Genomic DNA, 21,002 nt, shown 5'->3' with positions numbered 1-21,002 from the left:
CTATGTTTTTGTGAAGTTACAGAGGGAGACGAGATACTAAGGTCAGAAATAATCACCCCTCCCTCAGAGATGACAGTGAGAATGAAAACAGTCCCTTGTTACTGTGCTGACATTTTAAAACTGCTTCCTCTTACAAAATCCAATATGTATTACAAAGCAGTTGCCTCAGTATGTTCTTCATCTTCATTATTTTCTTCCCACGAGTAGTTTCTGCATTCTAAGGAAATTAATGGTTTAACCACTCGAATTAATTTTGGTTATTCAATTGGCAAGACTGGGATGATTCTAGAGATTGAGGAACTTTAAAATATATGTCATAGTAGGAATTGTTATCAGCCCCTCTTCCAAGTGTGGAAGCGCAGGCACAGAGAGGTTCTGTAAACTGCCCGAAGGCACCCAGCTAATTAACCAGAGGGCCTGGTGGGTCCCACAGGCTGCCCGCCGCTCCGTGACCCAGCCACCAGACTGTACTACGGGGAGGGACTGAAGCAGGGCCATGAGCCACGCTCCACTTCACAGTTTGCATCATGCAGACTTCCAATAATGTTAATTTCTGCTTTGGAAACTTGTTTTTCTTCTAAAGTAGGAGTGTATTTATGGGAATCTTTATATTATGTACTCAAATTGCTCTTGCTCTAAACCTAGCCCTTTTGCAGGACCTGATGAAAAGTTATAAAAATGTTTTTGCAGATACCCTAACTTAGACTTCGGATGGAAAAAATCTATTGACAGCAAATCTTTCATCTCAGTTGCTAACTCCTTTTCAGCTGAAAATGATAATTACTGTAAGCACAGCACAATTGTAGTCCCTGAAAATGCTGCACATCAAGGTGCTACTAGAACCTCCTCTCGAGAAAACCATGACCAAATATCTGTGACCTGCAGAACGTTATTCAGTGAATCACCCGGGAAGCTCCCAATTGAAGTTTCAACAGATCTGACAGCAATTAATGGTCTTTCTTACAATAGAAACCTTGCCAATGGCAGTTACGATTTAGCTAACAGAGACTTTTGCCAAGGAAATCAGCTGAATTACTACAAGCAGGAAATACCTGTACAACCAACTACCTCATATCCCATCCAGAATTTATACAATTATGAGAACCAGCCCAAGCCCAGCGATGAATGTACTCTACTGAGTAATAAATACCTTGATGGAAATGCTAACAGATCTACCTCAGATGGAAGTCCCATGGGGGCCGCTTTGCCTGGTACTACAGAAGCTGTTACGGCGCTCAAGGACAGGATGGATCCTGAGCAGAGCCCTTCTACTGGGTATTCCTCGAGGACTCTCGGCCCAAATCCTGGACTGATTCTTCAGGCGTTGACCCTTTCCAATGCCAGCGATGGATTTAACCTGGAGCGGCTTGAAATGCTTGGTGACTCCTTTTTAAAGCATGCCATCACCACGTATCTATTTTGCACTTATCCTGATGCTCATGAGGGCCGCCTTTCATATATGAGAAGCAAAAAGGTAAGAAGTAGTTATTTTCTTTTGAGCAGTTCGAGTCCTTATTCAGTGAGCCTAAAAGTGGTCTCAAGGGTTTGATAGTTTCAGAGGCTGAGGAAAGGACCAGGCTCAGAGGTCGCTAGACCAGACGTGTGCAGCTGAAGCCCGTGCGCAGCGTACGCACCCATTGATAACGAGACTGTTTTTCACTGAGGCACCACTCAGTTTGGGGAGCCAGCTGATCTGTATGTACCTTATTTATTGATAAAAATTCAGTTCAGAGGAAACTATTTGTGAGCGTGTGTGCACCTTCTAGCTCCCAAGGAGGATGTGAAAAAATACACAGCCTAGTTATTCCAGGAGCTGATGCCCAATGTATGAGTTAGGCATTTACTCGGGAGCGTGCTGCCCTGGCATGCAAGGCACGCAGACACGGAGATGACACGGGGCTCTCAGGAGGAGCCCATCTTCAAGGTTTTCGGGAGTCAGGGGCGGGAAGAGCAGGCCTTCCCCCAGCTCAGTGGCTCTCCAGTGTAAGGACAGTGGCCTGGAGACCCGAGCAAGCTGTGCTTGATAGGCCAGAGGAAGGGCATGCTCCTAAACTCAGTGTGGAATTGAGATTTACAGGAGAAATGTAAGGAAGGTCACATGTTTCAATGACGATAAAGGGTGTCACACGGCAACCTATACCCGCTTGACAAATAACGTCCAAAGCTGCTCGTTACCCTAAGCAGGCTGAACGAGCGTCACATGTGATCAGGGAAGGCGTTAGCGGAAGCCATGCGCTTACAGTGTACACGAAATGAGCGGTCAGCACCCAGTGAACGGGCTGCGGCGGCTGTCAGAAGTGCGGAGCGGCCGAGGAAAGACTTAGGAGGCAGGTGGGCTGGCACTGCGCTGCGGAAGGCCTTCGTGCTGGCCGAGGAGTACGCAGGGTGCTGCTGGGCGTTAAGGTACTGCTGGCAAAAGGGACGGTCAGTCGTAATAAAGTGGCAGTTTTCAGTGATCAGCCTGGTAGCAGAAGGCAGCCTGAGTTGAAGAGCAAAACCAAACCAAGCTGAGCAATCAGTCGGCTTTTGAAGAAGTCTAAGCTTAAGCAGAAAATAGGCTACAACCGGCGGGGAGGAAAGGAGGGGTGGGGTGTGATAGAAGAAATAACCATTTCAGCTCACACTTAGAAGTGCTCACTCTAGCCAGACACGACTCTTTTCACTATTCCAGTGTTAGAGATGAGGATCCTGAGGCAGGAGGGCTTACCTTACCCAAGGGTACATGGCTGGTAGGCGGCAGAGCCCAGTCTGGCTTAAGAGACCTTGCTCTTTCGTCCCCATCGCACTGACCTACCTCTGAGGTTCCTGCCCTGTCGGCACCAGGCCTGACACAGCATTTCACAGACCTCTCTCCATCTTCTCAACGAGCCCTGAGAGATAGGTGACATGTCCTCATTTTGCAGATGAGAAAACTGCCTAGAGCTCATTTAGCTCATGTAAGGTCATCGGCAGTTCCGGGATAGCCAGGACCGTCTGACTCGAGTCTGTCCCCGTCGCCGTCTTCTCTCAGCCTCCCAGTCGGCGGGAGGCAGGGAGCCTGGTCATGCAGTAATGACAGCCCTATAAACTGGGAGGCTGGTGCAGTGACTGCTGGTGGCCAGGTAGACGGAAACGTGGGAATCGAGCTTAGGGGGCTGGGTTTTTAGACCTCATGGAGTATGAATGCGGGATGTTCAGTGAGACGTTCAGATAACTGAGACTTTACGACTCAGATTCGGTTTGGGGGAGTAGTGTTCATACGAGTGATCGTTGATGGCTGACCTCCCAGGGATGGTTGCAGGAAGACAGTATCAGAGGCTAAGAACGAGTGGAAAGTAACAGTCCATATACTCTATTAGGTGAGAAAAACTTCATATTTTGAAAATTCATCCACTTGTCTGCTCAGAAAGCTACGATTCCTGTTTCGGACAGAAATCCTCGCTCCCCCAGCCTGGTGTTGAAGGTCTTTTGGTACTCACACCCCAGATGCATCTGTAGCTAACTGGGCTTGAACCCCTGCTGTTCTCCATCCCCAGTCCGCGCACATGGCTGGTGCTCCTTCTCAGAGCGCTCGCCCCATTTCTCCTCCTGCCTGTCCCACATTGAGCCTCACGAGTCCTTAGTTCTCCCTTCCTTTTCCATGCTGCCATCCATTTCTGTGACTTTGAATATGGTTTCCATCCTTTTTGAGTCCTTATTGCACTTTATTCTCTTGTTGGCATCTGTAATGTGTTCTCATAGTACGCAAAAGGAAACTAGCATTTAATATTTGTGTGGTTACGTTTCGGGCAGCATGGGAAAGCCCTTTACCACGTAGTGAGTGTCGTGTAGACCCCTTTCCCTCCCAGCTGAGTTCTCTGCAGGGACGGACCACTTCTCTGTCTTGCTGACTGTTCTCTCAGGGATGCCTGACCGAGCCCCTCCCTTGGTGGGTGCTGCTTCTGTGGTATAGAGTTACGTGGAGGAGGGGCTCATGTACTGAAATATAAAGGAACCCAATTTTTAGAAAATGAAATGAGATTGACAGCCCTAGAACCTAGTTTCCAAGTAAAAACAAGAAGGAAATGCAGTGATTTGAGTAAATTAGAGAGGAGATGGAGGCCTTAGGAAAAACAGACCCAGAGAGTTTTATTGATGCAAATAAACATGGAGTTGTTCTTTATTGCCTTGTGCTCTATTTTTAAATGGTTGAACAAAAATAACTTGAAATACCAACCAAAACAAAGGAATAATGTTTGAGAAAACATTACTATTGAAGTCACATTTGTGGCATAGGTTCTAGGAATATAAAATGATTTTAACTCTGTTTCATGCCATTTTTCACATATAGCTAAAGTTTATGACATTTCCCCCCCTTATTTCATTAAGAATATTGTGACATCTTGGACTTTTTATATGGATTCTTGTCTTTGATAGTCCCAACTAGCAAGTTGCACTTTATATTATCATATTGTGCTTTCAAAAGGTTGAAATTGTCTGAATTGTTTCTTCTGACTTTACAAGGAATTTGCATATTTATATACATCCGTTTTTTTCTGATCTGCATTTAATGTTCAGACATATTCATTTAATTACACTAAAGGACATAGAATACATGGGAATTTAATATTTTCTATCACGAATAGGTAGAAAAACTATACAGTCTTTATAATCAATGACCAGTTAGTAATACGAAGAACACTTAGGTAAAAATATGTTAATATACCTTGTATAATTCCAGCAGTAATCATTTGTGGTAAGTGTCTTATAAATTTTTTTCTGCCAAAGGTCAGCAACTGTAACCTGTATCGGCTTGGAAAAAAAAAGGGACTGCCCAGCCGCATGGTGGTGTCAATATTTGATCCTCCTGTGAATTGGCTTCCTCCTGGTTATGTAGTAAATCAAGACAAAAGTAACACAGATAAATGGGAAAAAGATGACATGGTAAGTTTTTGTTGACTGGAAGGATTTATTTTTTGATGAGGGGGAGAATTTTCTATTAATTTTTTGTTTCTTTTCCCTGGTATGTTTATAATAGATATTTGATGTATGAAATTAATAACTTAAATAGACTGTTTTTGCACTGAATTTAGAAACAATGTTACAATTTTGATGGAGGACAATTTCTATTATCTTCCTTTGCCAGAAATAGAAAAGTATCTAATGTTGTGACAAAAAAAAAAAAAGCCAAACCCCATAACATTTCACTTTACTGTTACATATTTTAATTTCTCATGGATCCTTAGCTCTGTTTTATGAAATGACTTCAATGACCTATGATCTCCAGTCCACCTGTGAAATAATGAAGTTTCAATAAAATCTTGCTTTTGCAGCTCAGGGTTTTCTCGGGATTGTTTGTCCTCTTGTGACCTAAAAATAATAATAAATCACTGTATATAAATGTTGTAGTTTTCTGCAAATAGTTTAAATCTTGCCAGTGATTTAAGAAGAGTAATGTTAGCTGCTTCATGTTGTCTTGTCGTGAAGGCCACCAGAGGGCACCTCGGAGGCCTCGGAGCTAAGCTGGGAAAGCAGTCAGTCCTGGAACCTCCAGCACCTCTTCCAAAGGGAAAGGCGCACGCTCAGCTCAGGCAGTTGCATTTCTCTGACATTTCTTTTGCATTAATGATACACCGGCTCATTGTTACTGCATTTTTACTTCAGGCCAACAACGAGAATACTGTTCCTCTTACAGGTTATATTTTCTAAATATACATGTTCTTTCTGATACACACATCCTAGGTATCTGTCTTAAGTATTTATAGGTCTTATTCTCTGTAACTCTACTTTGATGGTTACCTCTTTATTGAGTATATTGTTAGGTCATGTAGTATTTGACTTATTACAGAAATTAAACTTAATGTGAAAAAGCATTAAGAGAATATTTTAATATAAGGTGAGTTTAAAAAATTACATTGATGTTAATTCAGAAATAGGTAGAACCTTAGAGAAAAATGTGTAGATTTTGAGAACTTTGGAGGAAATATTTCATTTCTACAAAAAACATTCCAGTAACAGTTTTCCTGCCTTGTAAATGATATTACATAATATAATTGGCTCTTAAAAATTAGCATAAAGTTGACATTGGTTTGTCCTTTTGATCAAAACACTTTTTTTTTTAAAGATACAACACAAAGTTATTTTTCTTGACATTTCAGATGACTTGGCACTTGGTGCTTGGAATACATTAAAAATACTGTTCGTGTTTTCACTGAATAATTTAACTAATTGAAATTGGCCCTTACATGATATTGAAAAGCATGTTTGTCCCATTCCTGTTCTACCCTCCCTACTGCTCAGCAGATGGGTATAAGTGAAACCTTTGCATACAAATACTGAAGGTGGTAAGAACTCAGGTTTAATATTCACTTGAACTGTAAGAAAAGAGCTTCATACTAGGGTTTTGTGTTTTGGTTTTTTTTAAGAGCTTGAAATGCTCTTAGAAACCATTTAGTGAGTAGAATCCCACTATTTTGCAGATAAAGAAACTGAAACCCAGAGGCTTAAAGAACTTTGCCCAAGATGACACAGCTTATTTGTGATAAAACCTAGTCCATCCTGTGTGGGGTTTTTTTTGGTTTTTTTTTTTGCGCTCTGCCAGTTTTAGCTGATGTTAGCATCTTATTAAAGATATATAAGGAATTTTCTTTAATTAAAAAATGTATTCAATCTAGTTTTTTTTAATTGCAGTTTGGTCCTTTTTTTCTTAAGGGCCAAACAATAGTCAAAGCATCTCATGTTACCACGTGCAAGTGTAAGGGTTTTAACAGGAAATAGTTCCAAGAGGTCTACCACTAATTTCTTTTGGTGTTCTTTCTAATTCTTGAAACAGTTTTATAAACTTTTTTTTCCTTAAAAAAAATGTTAGATTGTTACAGTTATATGGCTTGGCTCACTGCTCTTCTTTTCCAACAAATACTGTATCTCTTTTGAGTCTGCCTTAAAATGAAAATATTTTCAGTATTTAAAAAGTGCTTGACAGAAAGTTTGAAAACCTTTTTGTCAGAATGCTCTGGAAAGTTGTCAACTATCAAAATTGAAGCACACCCTTCTGCCTCTCCCTCCAAAGTATAAAGTCTTGTTTTGGGTGGTTTGTTTTTTGTTGTTTTTTTTTTTTTTTAGATTTTATTGTGCAACAGAAATTTGGCATCTTGCTAGCATTGCAAAAAAGTTACATCACTACTGAATCCTGGTCCATTATTAAGGTTGTCATTCACAAATAAGCTTTGGCCAAAGAAATTGGAATTAGAAAAGATCTTCCGACAGAAATTGGATTGTTGTGTTTCATGTTCGTCTACATTTTCTTCTATTTTTGTCAGTTATGCTATAATCTGTTACCCTGATTACTGTAGCCAGTGGCGGGGTAAAGCATAATTTCTCAAATTCATAGCTTAGTTCAGTGATCACTTTTAGCTTTCAAGCAAAACAATTTAGTTTTACATGGCAGCAAATGTACTTTGATTTGAAGTAGAAATAGGGACAAAAACTTTAACATGAAACTCTAGTTTACATTTTTACTGTTATAAAGATTTAAAAATTTTTATCTGGTTTCATATGATATTCTTAATTGCAAAGATAATGCTTTTTCTACATCTGGAATTTAATTTTATTGATTTGAAAATATTTTAAAACTTTGTCAGCAAAACCGAAGATCCGTGTGATCGGCATATGAGAGCTCTCATTGTGTATCCTGCCAGATTTCGAATTCTTAGCTGAAGCTTTGCCTTGTGGACATTAATTTTAACTTTATACCCATGTATAAAATCCTTTACTTAAAGCTTCATAGTGGATAAAGGTCATTTTATAACTTAGAAAATGAACATTCAAAGAACATGTTTTACTTTGTTTATATGATTAAATAACTTATTTTATGTTAATTGAAAACAAATGGCCATGATTTTAAAGTTGCCTTTTAGTATTTGTGGTTGTCATTTGAAATTATCCATAACCCTTGCTTTTATTGAGTCTCAAACCCTTTTAAAAACAGCAGCTATGTCTCCCCTCCTTCCCCATTCCCCCTGGTTGCAGACAAAAGACTGCATGTTGGCTAATGGCAAGCTGGAGGACGACTTTGAGGAGGAGGAGGAGGAGGAGGAGGAGGAGGACCTGCTGTGGAGGGCTCCCAAGGAGGACCCCGACTACGAGGACGACTTCCTGGAGTACGACCAGGAGCACATCAAGTTCATAGACAACATGCTCATGGGGTCCGGAGCCTTCGTGAAGAAAATCTCTCTCTCTCCTTTCTCAACCACTGATTCTGCATATGAGTGGAAGATGCCCAAAAAGGCCCCCTTAGGCAGCATGCCCTTCTCGTCCGAGTTTGAGGACTTTGACTATAGCTCTTGGGATGCAATGTGCTACCTGGATCCTAGCAAAGCTGTGGAGGAGGATGACTTCGTGGTGGGGTTCTGGAATCCATCAGAAGAGAACTGTGGTGTTGACACAGGGAAACAGTCCATTTCGTATGACTTGCACACCGAGCAGTGTATTGCTGACAAAAGCATAGCCGACTGTGTGGAAGCCCTGCTGGGCTGCTATTTAACCAGCTGTGGCGAGAGGGCTGCTCAGCTTTTCCTCTGCTCGCTGGGGCTGAAGGTGCTCCCGGTAATTAGAAGGACTGATCGGGAAAAGGCCATGTGCCCTCCGAGGGAGAATTCCAGCAGCCAACAAAGGACCCTTTCAGGGAGCCGTGCTGCTGCCTCGGTAGCCAGCTCATGCTCTCCTGTGGTTAAGGACTTGGAATATGGTTGTCTGAAGATTCCACCGAGATGTATGTTTGATCATCCAGACGCAGATAAAACACTGAATCACCTGATATCGGGGTTTGAAAATTTTGAAAAGAAAATCAACTACAGATTCAAGAATAAGGCTTACCTTCTGCAGGCTTTTACACACGCCTCCTACCACTACAATACTATTACTGGTAAGGAGCCCAGACCCAGCTCCACTTCTCCGAGGAGGAGACTGTGTGTTAATCGCATGATTGTGAGTCTTGTGAAAAAATGCTCTGTGCATGTACAGACTTAGAGCCTACTGTGCATGGTCGGGGGAGGAAACAAGAAAAAGGAAGGCGGCCTCTTTTCGTCCTCTCCCTGGGAGTGTGCCTGCTCCTTACCTTTGACAGCTGGGAGGACAGCTATCTTAGATACTCGCGTGTGTATCATTTTGTGTGCTGCGTAATTAGAGAAACTTGAGCCTTAGTATTTTGTTGTGTTTCTCCCATTTTATCTTACCCCAGTGTCTTTCTGATGCCTGTTCAGTGCTGCTTGTGGTTCTTGATTTTATTGCATCGTCTGGATGTATTCCACATCTTTTTATTGTTCTTCCTGAACAAAAAGATCCGCCTGTCTTAAGGTTTTTTTAAATCACAAGAGGACTAGATGGTAAAAAACTACTTCACGGACGGTGTCACCGCCCTGCTCTGGCTCCTGCCATCTTCGCTTTGCACTGTGCTCTGTGCTCCTTCCCCTTCTCTATTTAATAGGCTCCCAACCCATTAGATTAGGAGGAAAAATAGGCGCCTAAAAACTAAACTCAGCTTCAGCTTGCAAAACACAGCTCAGGTCTCCATGTTTTTTCTGTATCAGAGTAACAAGTGCTTGAATCCAGAATACCAAGGCATAGTTTAAGAAAAACAATGTAGGTTAAGATGGTCTGAAAAATGTAAAGCCCAAAAGTGAAAAGTGATCTGACTCTGGACTGGAAAGACGCTGGTGAAACTGAAACCTCTTTTCTTGGTGGGGAAGAAATGAGGCTCGGTTTTCTGTTGCGCACTATGGCATGGGGTCTGGGGCTCAGCCTGCCCCGGCCCCTGCCTCTTCACTCACGGGGATGCCGGGACAAGGCACTTCACCGGCCCCTCCCTCACTTTTCCTCACTTGACTGGACTCTCTCTAATCACGCTGAGAAGATCGAGGTGCTGGTTAGTACTGATAACGTTTCACATTTTGACGATTGACTGCTTTTGCCTAACGTCTCTGCTCACTCCCACAAGTCTCCTTTCTCAGTCTCTTGGTTTGTGTCAAATCCAACATTTCTAATCCAGGTTGAGAAGAGAGTCTTCTTGTACTGTCATCCTGTGTGGCAGATAGAACCGAGGAGGGACGAGGCATGGTGTCACACGTTCCTGAGTGGGAGTGGGTCAGTGTACAATCACGGCAGCTAAGCGGAGAGCGTGTGGCAGGCGTGTGCAGGGTCTGGCTTCCCTGAGGTGATGGTATGTGATGGAGACTTGAGGACAGAGCCCCAGCACCTGCCTGGCCAGCTCCGTGCCAGAGGAAAAGGGTTCAGTGATCATGATGTCACTTGGGGAAGGTTTTCATCCTTAACAAACATTAGTCTTTGGGCCACTTAAAAGATTTTCTGGCCCCAATTTATATACAAGAAATGAGCTTAATTTGCCATTAAAATTAATTGCCAGAGGCTTCCATCAGTATGGTCTATCAAATAATTCTGTCGCTGAAGACTGTATATGGAAACGAACCCAAATAAAAGTCTCTTAAGTGGCTCTGGGGACCAGACCTTTCTGTCATTGAGCATGTGGAACCTGTGGAGATGTTTGTGCCCTGGCTCATGGCTCCGCTTTGGCCCCTCCCTCAGATTGTTACCAGCGCTTAGAATTCCTGGGGGATGCGATTTTGGACTACCTCATCACCAAGCACCTTTACGAAGACCCGCGGCAGCACTCCCCGGGGGTCCTGACCGACCTGCGCTCCGCTCTGGTCAACAACACCATCTTCGCGTCGCTGGCCGTGAAGTACGAATACCACAAGTACTTCAAAGCGGTGTCCCCCGAGCTCTTCCACGTCATCGACGACTTCGTGCAGTTCCAGCTGGAGAAGAACGAGATGCAAGGAATGGACTCCGAGGTGAGCGCTCCTGAGAGCACGTGCGCGTCTGGGCGAGCCATCCGGCCGCGGTCCTCAGCTGGCGGCATAGCTGCCCAGGGACGGCCCCGCACGCCGCGCGCGCGGTCTCGGGGATGAACTGGGAGGAGCGGGAGTCTCCCAGTGGGCCTTTTAAACTTGACCGCCGCGCTGCGGTGAGGTGGCGCTCACCTGAAGTCAAGGCGCCAGGCGCGGGCATCCGCCTCGGGCTCCCCGAGTTAGCTGTGCGGAGGCCGTGCCCTTAGAGTTCCGCAGGGCTGCCCTCCGCTTCAAAGTGGATGGGAATGTCCGCTCACGTCGCAGGTAAGCAGCGCACAGACATTCTCTGCTGCTGCTTGGAGTGGCAGGATCTCATTTAAAAACCAAACTTCGAGATTTGTAACCATTGGAATTGGAGAGGCTTCTGTAAGTTCAGCCAAAGGTTGTCTGGTGCGGCGCTCCTGCTAGTGTGTTGGTGAACTGTTGTGCAGTGTTGTTGGGAGGCTGTTGCGCGGACCTTTCCCGCCTCCCCTAGTCCTTTACTGACATCTACCTGCATCCCCGTGGACCCAGGAGAACACTCACTCCTTACTCTTCTCATCCGCTTCCTTTTGGTTTTCTTATTTTTGTAGATCTCTTCCAAGGAGTTAAGGAATTTATTCACAACTCTGGTAGCCGTTTTAATCCTCCTTTCTTTAATATGTACCTTCCCTTTTGTTAATTGCACCAAACCGTTGGGGGTGTAGTGCATTTCCTTGACTTTCTGTGAGACTCGGTTTTGAGATCTAGCCACAGGGCAGCGTGTCTCACGTGTACACTGCAGACTGTGCTGCGGGGAGTTCCTAGGCGGTGCTCCTTCGCCTGTGCGCTCTCCCGAGGCCAACAGCCTGAGCTGGAGCACAGCTGGCAGCGAGGCTAGGAATTAGAGCCGCTGCCTCATGTATAGTCGGTATTATTCTAGTCTCCTTCTGTAGGGATAGTTAAACTTAGAATTTGAGGAATTCACTAAAATTAGATTTAAATTCCCCTTTGATGATAGTGGGACATACTGGTTCTGTTAGCTTTTGTCATTCTTCTTCCCTTTGTTTATATGAACATGTATAGAAGTTACAAAAACTGAACATGTCATGGTCTGGCTTTTCTGATTCACTACTCGATCTTAAGAAAACCTCTCCACCTTTCTGGACCTCAGTTTCCTCATCTGTAAAAGGAGCAAATTAAACTCCCCAAGTTTTAAAATTTTTTCCAACCTCAAAACTTCGATATATGAACAATAACTATCTTACTTTTCCAGTAGTCAGCATTATAAATGTGTTAGAACTTGGTGTGACTAAACAATCTATTTAGAAATTACTATCCTCCCTTCTTTTTATTTCTCTTTCACAAGTAACTTTGGTTTATTTTGGAAAACACAAATAAACACAAAGAAAATTAATTATAGTTGCACTAATATACTACCTCAGCGGTAACCAAAATTAACATTTGGAGATGTATTATTGCTAACGTATGTAGACGTAAACATACATAAAATGGAATGGTATTATGCATAATATACTATCACCTCCTCTTTTACTACATTGTGGATGACTTTCCCTGTATTGATTGGCATTATGACTTTTCAGTAGCTGCACACTAGTCAATATACAACTGTAATGTATTTAAATAGTCTTGTGGCTGGATGTTTAAGTTGTTTTTAGTTAGGGCTTTTAATAAACATGGATGTGATAAATATGCCTGTATAGCCAGTTACCTCCTTAAGCTGAATTCCTAGAGATGGATTGCTGCATCAGAGAATTATGAACTTTTTAAAAGGCTTTTGATATGTATGTAAGACTTTATTCCATTAATTTGAATACCTTCTATGTGTCAGGTACCCTCCTATAGCTAACATGTATTCAGTAGTTGATACAAAGGGAACTTGGGGGAAAACATCTTCCCAATAGAATTTCCTGCCCTGAAAGTGGCCGTTTGCACTCCCCAGAGCAGCGTACACCCTCACCAGTGCTGCGCTGATCAGTGCTCTGCCTCGTCCTGCCAGCACCGGGGGCAGCACCGTTACATGTGCAGGTCTTTGGTTACAAGGGAATTGGAAAAGTTTTAAAAATACATTTATTAAAAAATATATATATACGTTTATTGACTACCTCTTATTTTGTGTTAAGCTGTTTCTGTTTAGCAATAATCTTTTTCCCTTCGCTGGGTATAGAATGTTAAATGGGAGGGGATTTTTGAAAATACTTTTATTTTTAGATAATGTTTGTGAAATACCCATTACAACGTAGTGAGCATGCCATAAATGGTTGGTTTTGTTACCTTTGTTAAAGATACGATGAAAGTCATATCCCAGAAATGACATGCGCCCCTGTGGACTGCCTTCAAAAATGGCCCTTTTGCTTACGAGCCCCTTTATCTCCGTTAACAGCTTAGGAGGTCTGAGGAGGACGAAGAGAAAGAAGAGGACATTGAAGTCCCAAAGGCCATGGGGGATATTTTTGAGTCACTTGCTGGTGCCATTTACATGGATAGTGGAATGTCACTGGAGACGGTTTGGCAGGTGTACTATCCTATGATGCGGCCGCTAATAGGTACTGTTGGCTCCCCTTCGAAAGAAGCAAAATCAAAATTAAAAACACCGTCAACGATATTATTCACAGTATTCTTTCATTTGATTATAGAAAAATTTTCTGCAAATGTGCCCCGTTCCCCTGTGCGAGAATTGCTTGAAATGGAGCCAGAAACCGCCAAATTTAGGTAAGCAAAAATGTGCATGGAAAAAATTAACTTACTTAAAAACGGTGGGGGAGGAGTTCTCACAGATGCCGTAAACTAATGATTCTGGAAAATATTTACACTGGGGCACGCTCTTCTGCGATTGCCACTTGTAGTCTGATTGACTTCTCGCTTTGTTTCTATAAAGTGATGCTGAATTAAAGTGCTGTCGGTGTGTGAGAAGGCATCGTGCTCGTTGCCTTTGTGTGGTGTCAGCTTGTGCACAGCTCGGCCTGACTGCATGCTCAGTGCTGATTGACAGTGATAATAAATACTTCCGACTTCTAATTCAAGCTGTTTGGCCCTTTACAGCCCAGCCGAGAGGACGTATGATGGCAAGGTCAGAGTCACCGTGGAAGTAGTAGGAAAGGGGAAATTTAAAGGTGTTGGCCGAAGCTACAGGATTGCCAAATCAGCAGCAGCAAGGAGAGCCCTACGAAGCCTCAAAGCTAACCAACCTCAGGTTCCCAACAGCTGAAAACCCTTTTTAAAATTTAAAAAAAAGCAGAATTAAGGTGGAAAATATTTAAATTGAAAAGGATGATTTAAAGTTGATACTGAGCGAAATGAATTGAAGGCAGAATTTAAAGTTTGATAACAAGCTAGATTACAGAATAAAACATTTAACATATGTATAAAAATTTTGGAACTAATCGTAGTTTTAGTTTTTTGCGCAAACACAATCTTGTCTTCTTTCCTCACTTCTGCTTTGTTTAAATCACAAGAGTGCTTTAATGATGACAGCAAGTGTTCAAAATAATTATTGAGTTTTTTGTTGGTTTGTTTGTTTTAGTTTAATTTCTGTCACCTTTGCTTAGTGTTAGGAAGCCGCAGAGCTGAAACCTCACAGTCCCTAGAACTATATTAGAGCCCTCCTGCCAGTCCTCATTTTCGTGCAGCCGTGCCAGTCCCACATAACCGATAAGCCGAGTAGAATGATGCGGTTTGCAAGAGGAGAGGTGTGCCAGTGTCGTCTTTTCTTTCCATGTTCTATTGTGTAAGATGCGGTTCCCCGGTCGCTGTTGCACTTAACTGTAAGGGACAGGTTTCTAAATAGCATTGGCTGGCATGTTGGTGAATCAGATTTTAGTGTTCTCATGCCACATAGTCTTGCATAAAAAAGGTTCTTGCCTTAAAAGTAACACTCTCATGAATGGTCTTTAATTTCTGATCTTTTTGGAACAAACTGTTTTACATTCCCTTTATTTTATTATGCATTAGATGTTGAGACAGCGTGATATTTCCAACTCGTTAGTATAGTTGTAACTTAACTTATTACAGGATATTACAGTTTCTGTCATATATGTACTGAAGACATTTTAAAAACCAGAATATGTAGTCTGGATTTTTTTTTAAAGCACCACAATAAAAATGATCTTTGGCTAAATACCCAATTTTACTAAAAACCTCCCGTTAGGTAGTTCCACTGATGGAAATTGTTTGTGGCAAATAGTTTTGCCCTGTAGGCTGTTTCTCTTACAAAATAAACTTTAGACATATCACACCTAAAATATGCTGCAGATTTTATAATTGATTGGTGACTTATTTAAAGAAGCAGAACCCAGCACCTTTACCCTTAGTCTTCTCACATGACTTCTTACTGTACTTTTCACAGTGTTGCATGCAGATTTCACCTACCAAAGCTGTGCTGTTAATGCCATGAAAGTTTAACGTTTGCGATAAACTGCCGTAATTTTGATACATCTGTGATTTAGCTCATTAATTTAGATAAACTAGCTCATTATTTCCATCTTTGGAAAAGAGAAAAAAAGATATTTTTAGGCATTTGCCTAAGTTTCTTTAATTAGACCCGTAGGCACTCTTCACTTAAATACCTCAGTTCTTCTTTTCTTTTGCATGCGTTTTTTTCCCCTGTTTGGTGCTATGTTTATGTATTATGCTTGAAATTTTAATTTTTTTTTTTGCACTGTACCTATAATACCTCTTAGTTTACCTTTATAAAAGCTGTGGGTCGGTTTTGCACTCCCACCAACATACCAGTAGAGGTTTGCTGCAATTTGCCCTATTAATTATGCTTGAAGTTTGAGAAAGCTGAGCAGAGGTGTCTAATATTTTCCAGCACATCGTTCTGAACTTGATGCTTCATGTCATGCTGCACTTATGTTTAAATTGCAGTTCAATACTGTACTTCTCGCTTTATCTGCAGCACCTGCCCCCAGGGAAACACCTCTGCACGTGTCATACAAAAAACTGTCAGCTCCACTTGCTAAGGAGACCTGAGTGAAGGGCTGTTTAGCTTCTCCAACACTATTTGTTGTCTCCAAACTTAAACTTAAATTGAGATCTAAGTTATTAAATGTTTTTGAGCAAATTAATTTGGGCGGACTTGTCTTTAAAATACTGAATTCTGATTTGGAACCTTAGATTTCTGTTTGTTTTTTTAAAAAACCTCAACGTAAGATCTGGCAAGTTAAAACCAGGCAGTTCTTGAATTCTATAACTGTAAACGTGAACAATGAACAAGTAAGGCTGGATGTGAACTTTACTCGTGAGGGAGGTGATTTGCAATGACTTTGTGTCACAGATCTCCTGATAATTTATAAACTACCTGATGCCAGGAGCTTAGGGCTTTGCATTGTGTGCAGTGCACTAATCCCAGTGTTAAGGGATTCTCTCACCTCCTGGCACCGAAATCAGTTTGTTTCACAGTTACAATTCCCGTTGGGAGAAAAATGCCTCAATATATTTTGTAACCTTAAGAAGAGTATTTTTTGTTAATACTAAAAAGTTCAGACTTGGATATGTTTAGGTCATACATTCTCAGGGGTTCAAATTTCCTGCTACCATTCAAAATGTTTTATCAACAGCAAACTTTAGCTATTTCATACTTTTTTTTTTTTGGAGGGGGGGCTGGAGAAAAATAGCTGATTTTAATTTGTGACTCACACTTTGAAGCATTCTATGATCCCCTGGTTCCTACATGAAAAAATAAAAACTATGAGCTAGACATACGAAACAGTTCTGAACGCTGATTTTTGTGCTGCTGATTTTTAATGCTGTAAAGTTTTCCCCAGTTTAGCTTGTTGAAAGAAATGTTTTGCATTCATTAATTAAGGAAACAAAATCACTCTGTCACCCCACTTTCCAGCCGTGTGTGTCATCCTTTTGTTGCTGTGATTGCAATGTGAGACCAAATGTAAAATGGACAACCTACTAGTGGGAGGTGTCGTGCGTTACGCATGCGTGCGAAGGGAAGGGCTGGCGAAGCGGGTCTTGCAAAGCAGCTACAGCAATTCCTTATGATTGTGCGGGAGTTAGGTGGCGTGAGCCTTCACTGTAAATGTTTTTAATTTCTCTTTAACACATTTTTCAGCTGTCCTAACTATGCTGCGTTTTGTAATAGCTTTTGTTCCCCTCTCTCCTATTCATGTAGCACAGATGACCATTGCACTTGGTACCATGCTTTACCTCATTTCAAGGAAAATATGCTTAACTGAGAGGAAAAAATGTGGTTTGGCCTCGCTGCTGTTTTGATTTACCGAATTTGAAAAAGAGAATTATAATGCCTGCAATGTGTCATATACTTGCACAACTTAAATAGGTCATTTTTGTCTGTGGCATTTTTACTGTTTGTGAAAGTATGACGAAGATTTGTTAACTGAACTCTTAATTATGTTTTAAAAGTGTTTGTTACATTTTTTTTTCTTCTTTCTTTTACGTGATGTGAAGTGATTACATTTAGAATGACCTCTAACACTCCTGTAATTATCTTTTTAAAATACTAATATTTTTGTTTTCTTAATAATAGCTTGCCCTCAGAAAGGTTCAAGTTACCCTGCTAAACAGCAGGAGACTTGAGGCTACATTGGTTTTGCTGGTTCAGTTCATAAATACAATTATTCACCTAGCCGTCAGCTCTTTGAGTCATTACCTGAAATCAGGCAGTGACTGCAGAGGACAGAGAATCATCAAAACCCAGACCTACCACAGTTCAGGCTTAAGGCCCAGACTTAAAACTTTATATCTTGCTCTGTTAGGATATCTATCCCTTTATACGAAATTTATGCCACCAAACAGACCTGGATATTTTTATTTAAACGGCATCTGAAATAGGGTAAGACTCCTTAACCAGTTTGTTATTCACGAAAGAGAACTTCATGTCATGTTTAGTTACCTGTATGGTTATTTTAATTAACATTTACATAGGTCTATTTTTTTCAACCACTGATCATTTTTCAGGAATTTAATTATTTCCAAATAAATTTCTTTATATTGTACATGAAAAGTTTTTAAGATATGTCGAAGACCAAGAATATTAAAATGATTTTAAAAGTTGTTGGAGACGCCAGTAGCAATATCTAGGGAATTTGCATTGAGACTATTGTATTTTCCACTAGCAGTGAAAATGACCTTGCAAAACGAACTTGTAAATATATTTTAATCATTAATTGCTTTTTTTTTCCTAGTCCATTTTTATTTGGATGTTAACCACAGACAATTTCAATTTTATGGATGCGTTTCGAGTTCACTGCAGCGGCAGGTTGCAGAACAAAAATGCAAAGGTGAACAGGAAGTAATGTTTCTGGCTTTTCTGCTGTAAATAGAGTGAAGGAGGATGACTAAAATCAAGTAAAACTAACATGTAATTTGATCGACAATACAGTATCTACCATCACATGCTGCAGCTGTTTTTAGGGAACACGATGTAACTCATGCACACAGTAAGCGCGCTACGGAAACTTGCGGTCTGCACCTATGGGTCACAATTATACCTTTAGTCATTTTTTTGTAATAATTGTAGCCAAGTAAATCTCCAATAAAGTTATGGTCTGTTCATTTTGTGTCCTTCTTTTTCTTTTCTCAGTTTGATTCAGTGCGAGTGGGTGATGATGTAAATAGTCGTGGCATAAATGACCTTTAAACTGTTAATTAATCCCACTATTGTATGAAAATGCATATTTTAACACGATGAAATCTTGTTTACCAAGTTCTGCTTCACATCTACTTGTAGAGTTAATATAGGAACAATTGTCTTTTTCTTTTCAAGATTTAAATAATACCAGTGTGTTTTTCTGAAATTCTGCCACTTTGATGGGATCCAGGTCCTGGGTTATTTATGATAGATTTGACACATTTCTTAAGAGAATTTGGTTATTCTGAAATCAAGTGGCCAGAATGTTAGCTTCTAGGTTTTTAGGACCCACTTCCAAATTGTTGCTTAAGAAAGAATGTTGTTTTTTTAAGCTTTGACCCAATCTTTTTGTAACCTGTAAAGTAAGCACTAATAGAATGGCTTGGCTGGGGGAACACGATGGTAAGTATAAGCTTCTTAGAATGAGAAAAAAATTTTAGCTTGCCTTTATAAGAGTTCAGATGAATCCCTTCCTTTCCCCTCCCTCTCACTTCTCTAAACTAAAGAAGAAAAAATTATATATACAAGGTCTGACAAGTAAGTTCACGAACTTGTTGCACCGATGTTGCTGACCTTTTTTGATATCAGAGGGATTACTCATTATGAATTTGTACCAACTAGACAAACAGTTAACTAAGTTTACTATTCAGAAATGCTGAAAAGGCTGCATGAAAAAGTTAGATGACCTGAACTTTTCGCCAACAATTCATGGCTGTTCCATCACAACAATGCAGCTCACACGGCACTGTCTGTGAGGGAGTTTTTAGCCAGTAAACAGATAACTATTGGAACACCCTCCCCTACTCACCTGATTTGCCCCCAATGACTTCTTTCTTTACCCGAAGATAAAGGAAATATTGAAAGGAAGACGTTTTGATGACATTCAGGACATCAAGGGTAATACGACGACAGCTCTGATGGCCATTCCAGAAAAAGAGTTCCAAAATTGCTTTGAAGGGTGGACTAGGCGCTGGCGTTGGTGCATAGCTTCCCACGGGGAGTACTTTGAAGATGACTAGTGATATTCAGCAATGAGGAATGTAGCACTTTTTTTTCTAGGATGAGTTGGTGAACTTATTACTTGTCAGACCTCATATTTTAATCCTGAGGAATTTGGTTAAGCGCTCCATGCTTGTGTGTTGGTTGTACTGCTCAGAATTCACTGGGTAGGTCAGGCCACGCCTCGGTGCCACAGCTCCTTCCTGCCACTGTGACCCTGCCTCCCCAGGCCTAACAGAGAACAAAGCCAGGTCAAGTGTGTAGCGTTCAGACCGTGATATGCCTGAGAACAGTCCAGGTGGAAGTGGAGTTTCTTTTTGCAGCTCCATAAGCATGATGCGTGTGATGATGGAAGGGCGGGTGTCGCTTCACAGTCGGCTCAGTTGTGGGCTGAGGTATGCTCTTTGCAAAGACAAGGAGCAAGGGGTGTGCTTGGGTGACGTGTGCCCGGGGGACGTGTGCAGGCCAGCAGCATGCTTCCTAACCTACCTGCCTACAAGGCAGTGTGTGAATCACTCCTCCATCTTTTCCATTTTTCTTCTGCAGTAAAATACACATAAAACATAACTATTTTTAAGTGTACAGTTTAGTGACATTAAGTACATTCACATTGTGCAACCAGCACCACCATCCATTTCTAGAGCTTGTTCATCCCAAACTGAAGCTCTGTTCCCATTAAATTCTAACCCCCCAACTTCCTCCCTCCTCCAGTCCCTGGCCACCCCATTCTACTTCCTGTCTCTGAATTTGACTGTCTAGGGGCCTCATAACTGGAATCAGACAGTATTTGTCCTTGAGTGTCTGGCTGCATTCGTTTATTTCATTGAGCACAGTGTCTTCAAGGGCCATCCATGTTGTATCATGTCAGAACTCCCTCTTTCAGGCTGAATAATAATCCAGTGTATATTTTGTTTATCCATCTGCTGATGTTGGGTTGCTTCCACCTTTTGGCTTTTGTGAGCAGTGCTGCTGTGAACACGGCTGTACAAATATGTATTTGAATTTCCCACTCTCGGTTCTTTAGTTTACATACCCAGAAGTGGAATTACTAAGATTATACGTTAATTCTGTGTTTAATATTTTGAGAAACTGCCAAACCGTTTTCCACAGCAGCTGCACCGTTTTCCATTCTCTCCAGCAACGCACAAGGGTTGCAATTTCTCCACACCCTCACCAACACTTGTTTCCTTGGTAATAGCTTTGTTTGATAGTAGCCATCCTAACTGGTGTGAGATGATACCTCACTGTGGCTTTGATCTGCATTCCCCTAATTATTAGTGATGCGGAGCATTTTTTTCATGTGCTTATTGGCCATTTGTCTATCTTTGGAGAAATGTCTATTCAAGTCCTTAGCCCATTTTTGAATTGGATTGTTTTATTTTTGTAGTTGAGTTTTAGGAGTTCTTTACATACACTGGTATGTAAAGATTTGTGATTCGCAAACATTTCCCTCATTCTGTGGGGTTGCCTTTCTACTCCCTTGAAAATTCTTTCGAAAAATTTTGACTTGCAAAACTCATTGGCTCCAAGATTTCAGA

The 21,002-nt window shown here is 41.4% G+C and overlaps 1 protein-coding gene across 5 annotated transcripts in view; it reads left to right on the top strand.

The window, feature by feature from the left end:
* DICER1 (dicer 1, ribonuclease III) overlaps nucleotides 1–18,389 on the top strand; it is a 72,407-nt gene extending 54,018 nt beyond the window's left edge. For 4 of the 5 annotated variants that reach the window (XM_019642485.1, XM_019642486.1, XM_019642488.1 and 1 more), the window contains 7 exons: nucleotides 691–1,474; nucleotides 4,747–4,902; nucleotides 7,987–8,881; nucleotides 10,558–10,826; nucleotides 13,246–13,408; nucleotides 13,499–13,574; nucleotides 13,905–16,564. In XM_019642485.1, the coding sequence (XP_019498030.1) occupies nucleotides 691–1,474; nucleotides 4,747–4,902; nucleotides 7,987–8,881; nucleotides 10,558–10,826; nucleotides 13,246–13,408; nucleotides 13,499–13,574; nucleotides 13,905–14,070 (2,509 nt within the window). In that variant the 3' untranslated portion in view covers nucleotides 14,071–16,564. Of the gene's footprint in view, nucleotides 1–690; nucleotides 1,475–4,746; nucleotides 4,903–7,986; nucleotides 8,882–10,557; nucleotides 10,827–13,245; nucleotides 13,409–13,498; nucleotides 13,575–13,904 lie in introns of all 5 variants that reach the window. The other variant, XM_019642483.1, reaches the window with a different exon arrangement.
* The last annotated feature ends 2,613 nt before the right edge of the window (nucleotides 18,390–21,002 follow it).

The sequence above is a fragment of the Hipposideros armiger genome, unplaced genomic scaffold (genome assembly GCF_001890085.2).
Source record: "Hipposideros armiger isolate ML-2016 unplaced genomic scaffold, ASM189008v1 scaffold_69, whole genome shotgun sequence".
NCBI classification, from domain to species: Eukaryota; Metazoa; Chordata; class Mammalia; order Chiroptera; family Hipposideridae; genus Hipposideros; species Hipposideros armiger.
This window is presented reverse-complemented; position numbering and strand designations above follow the sequence as displayed.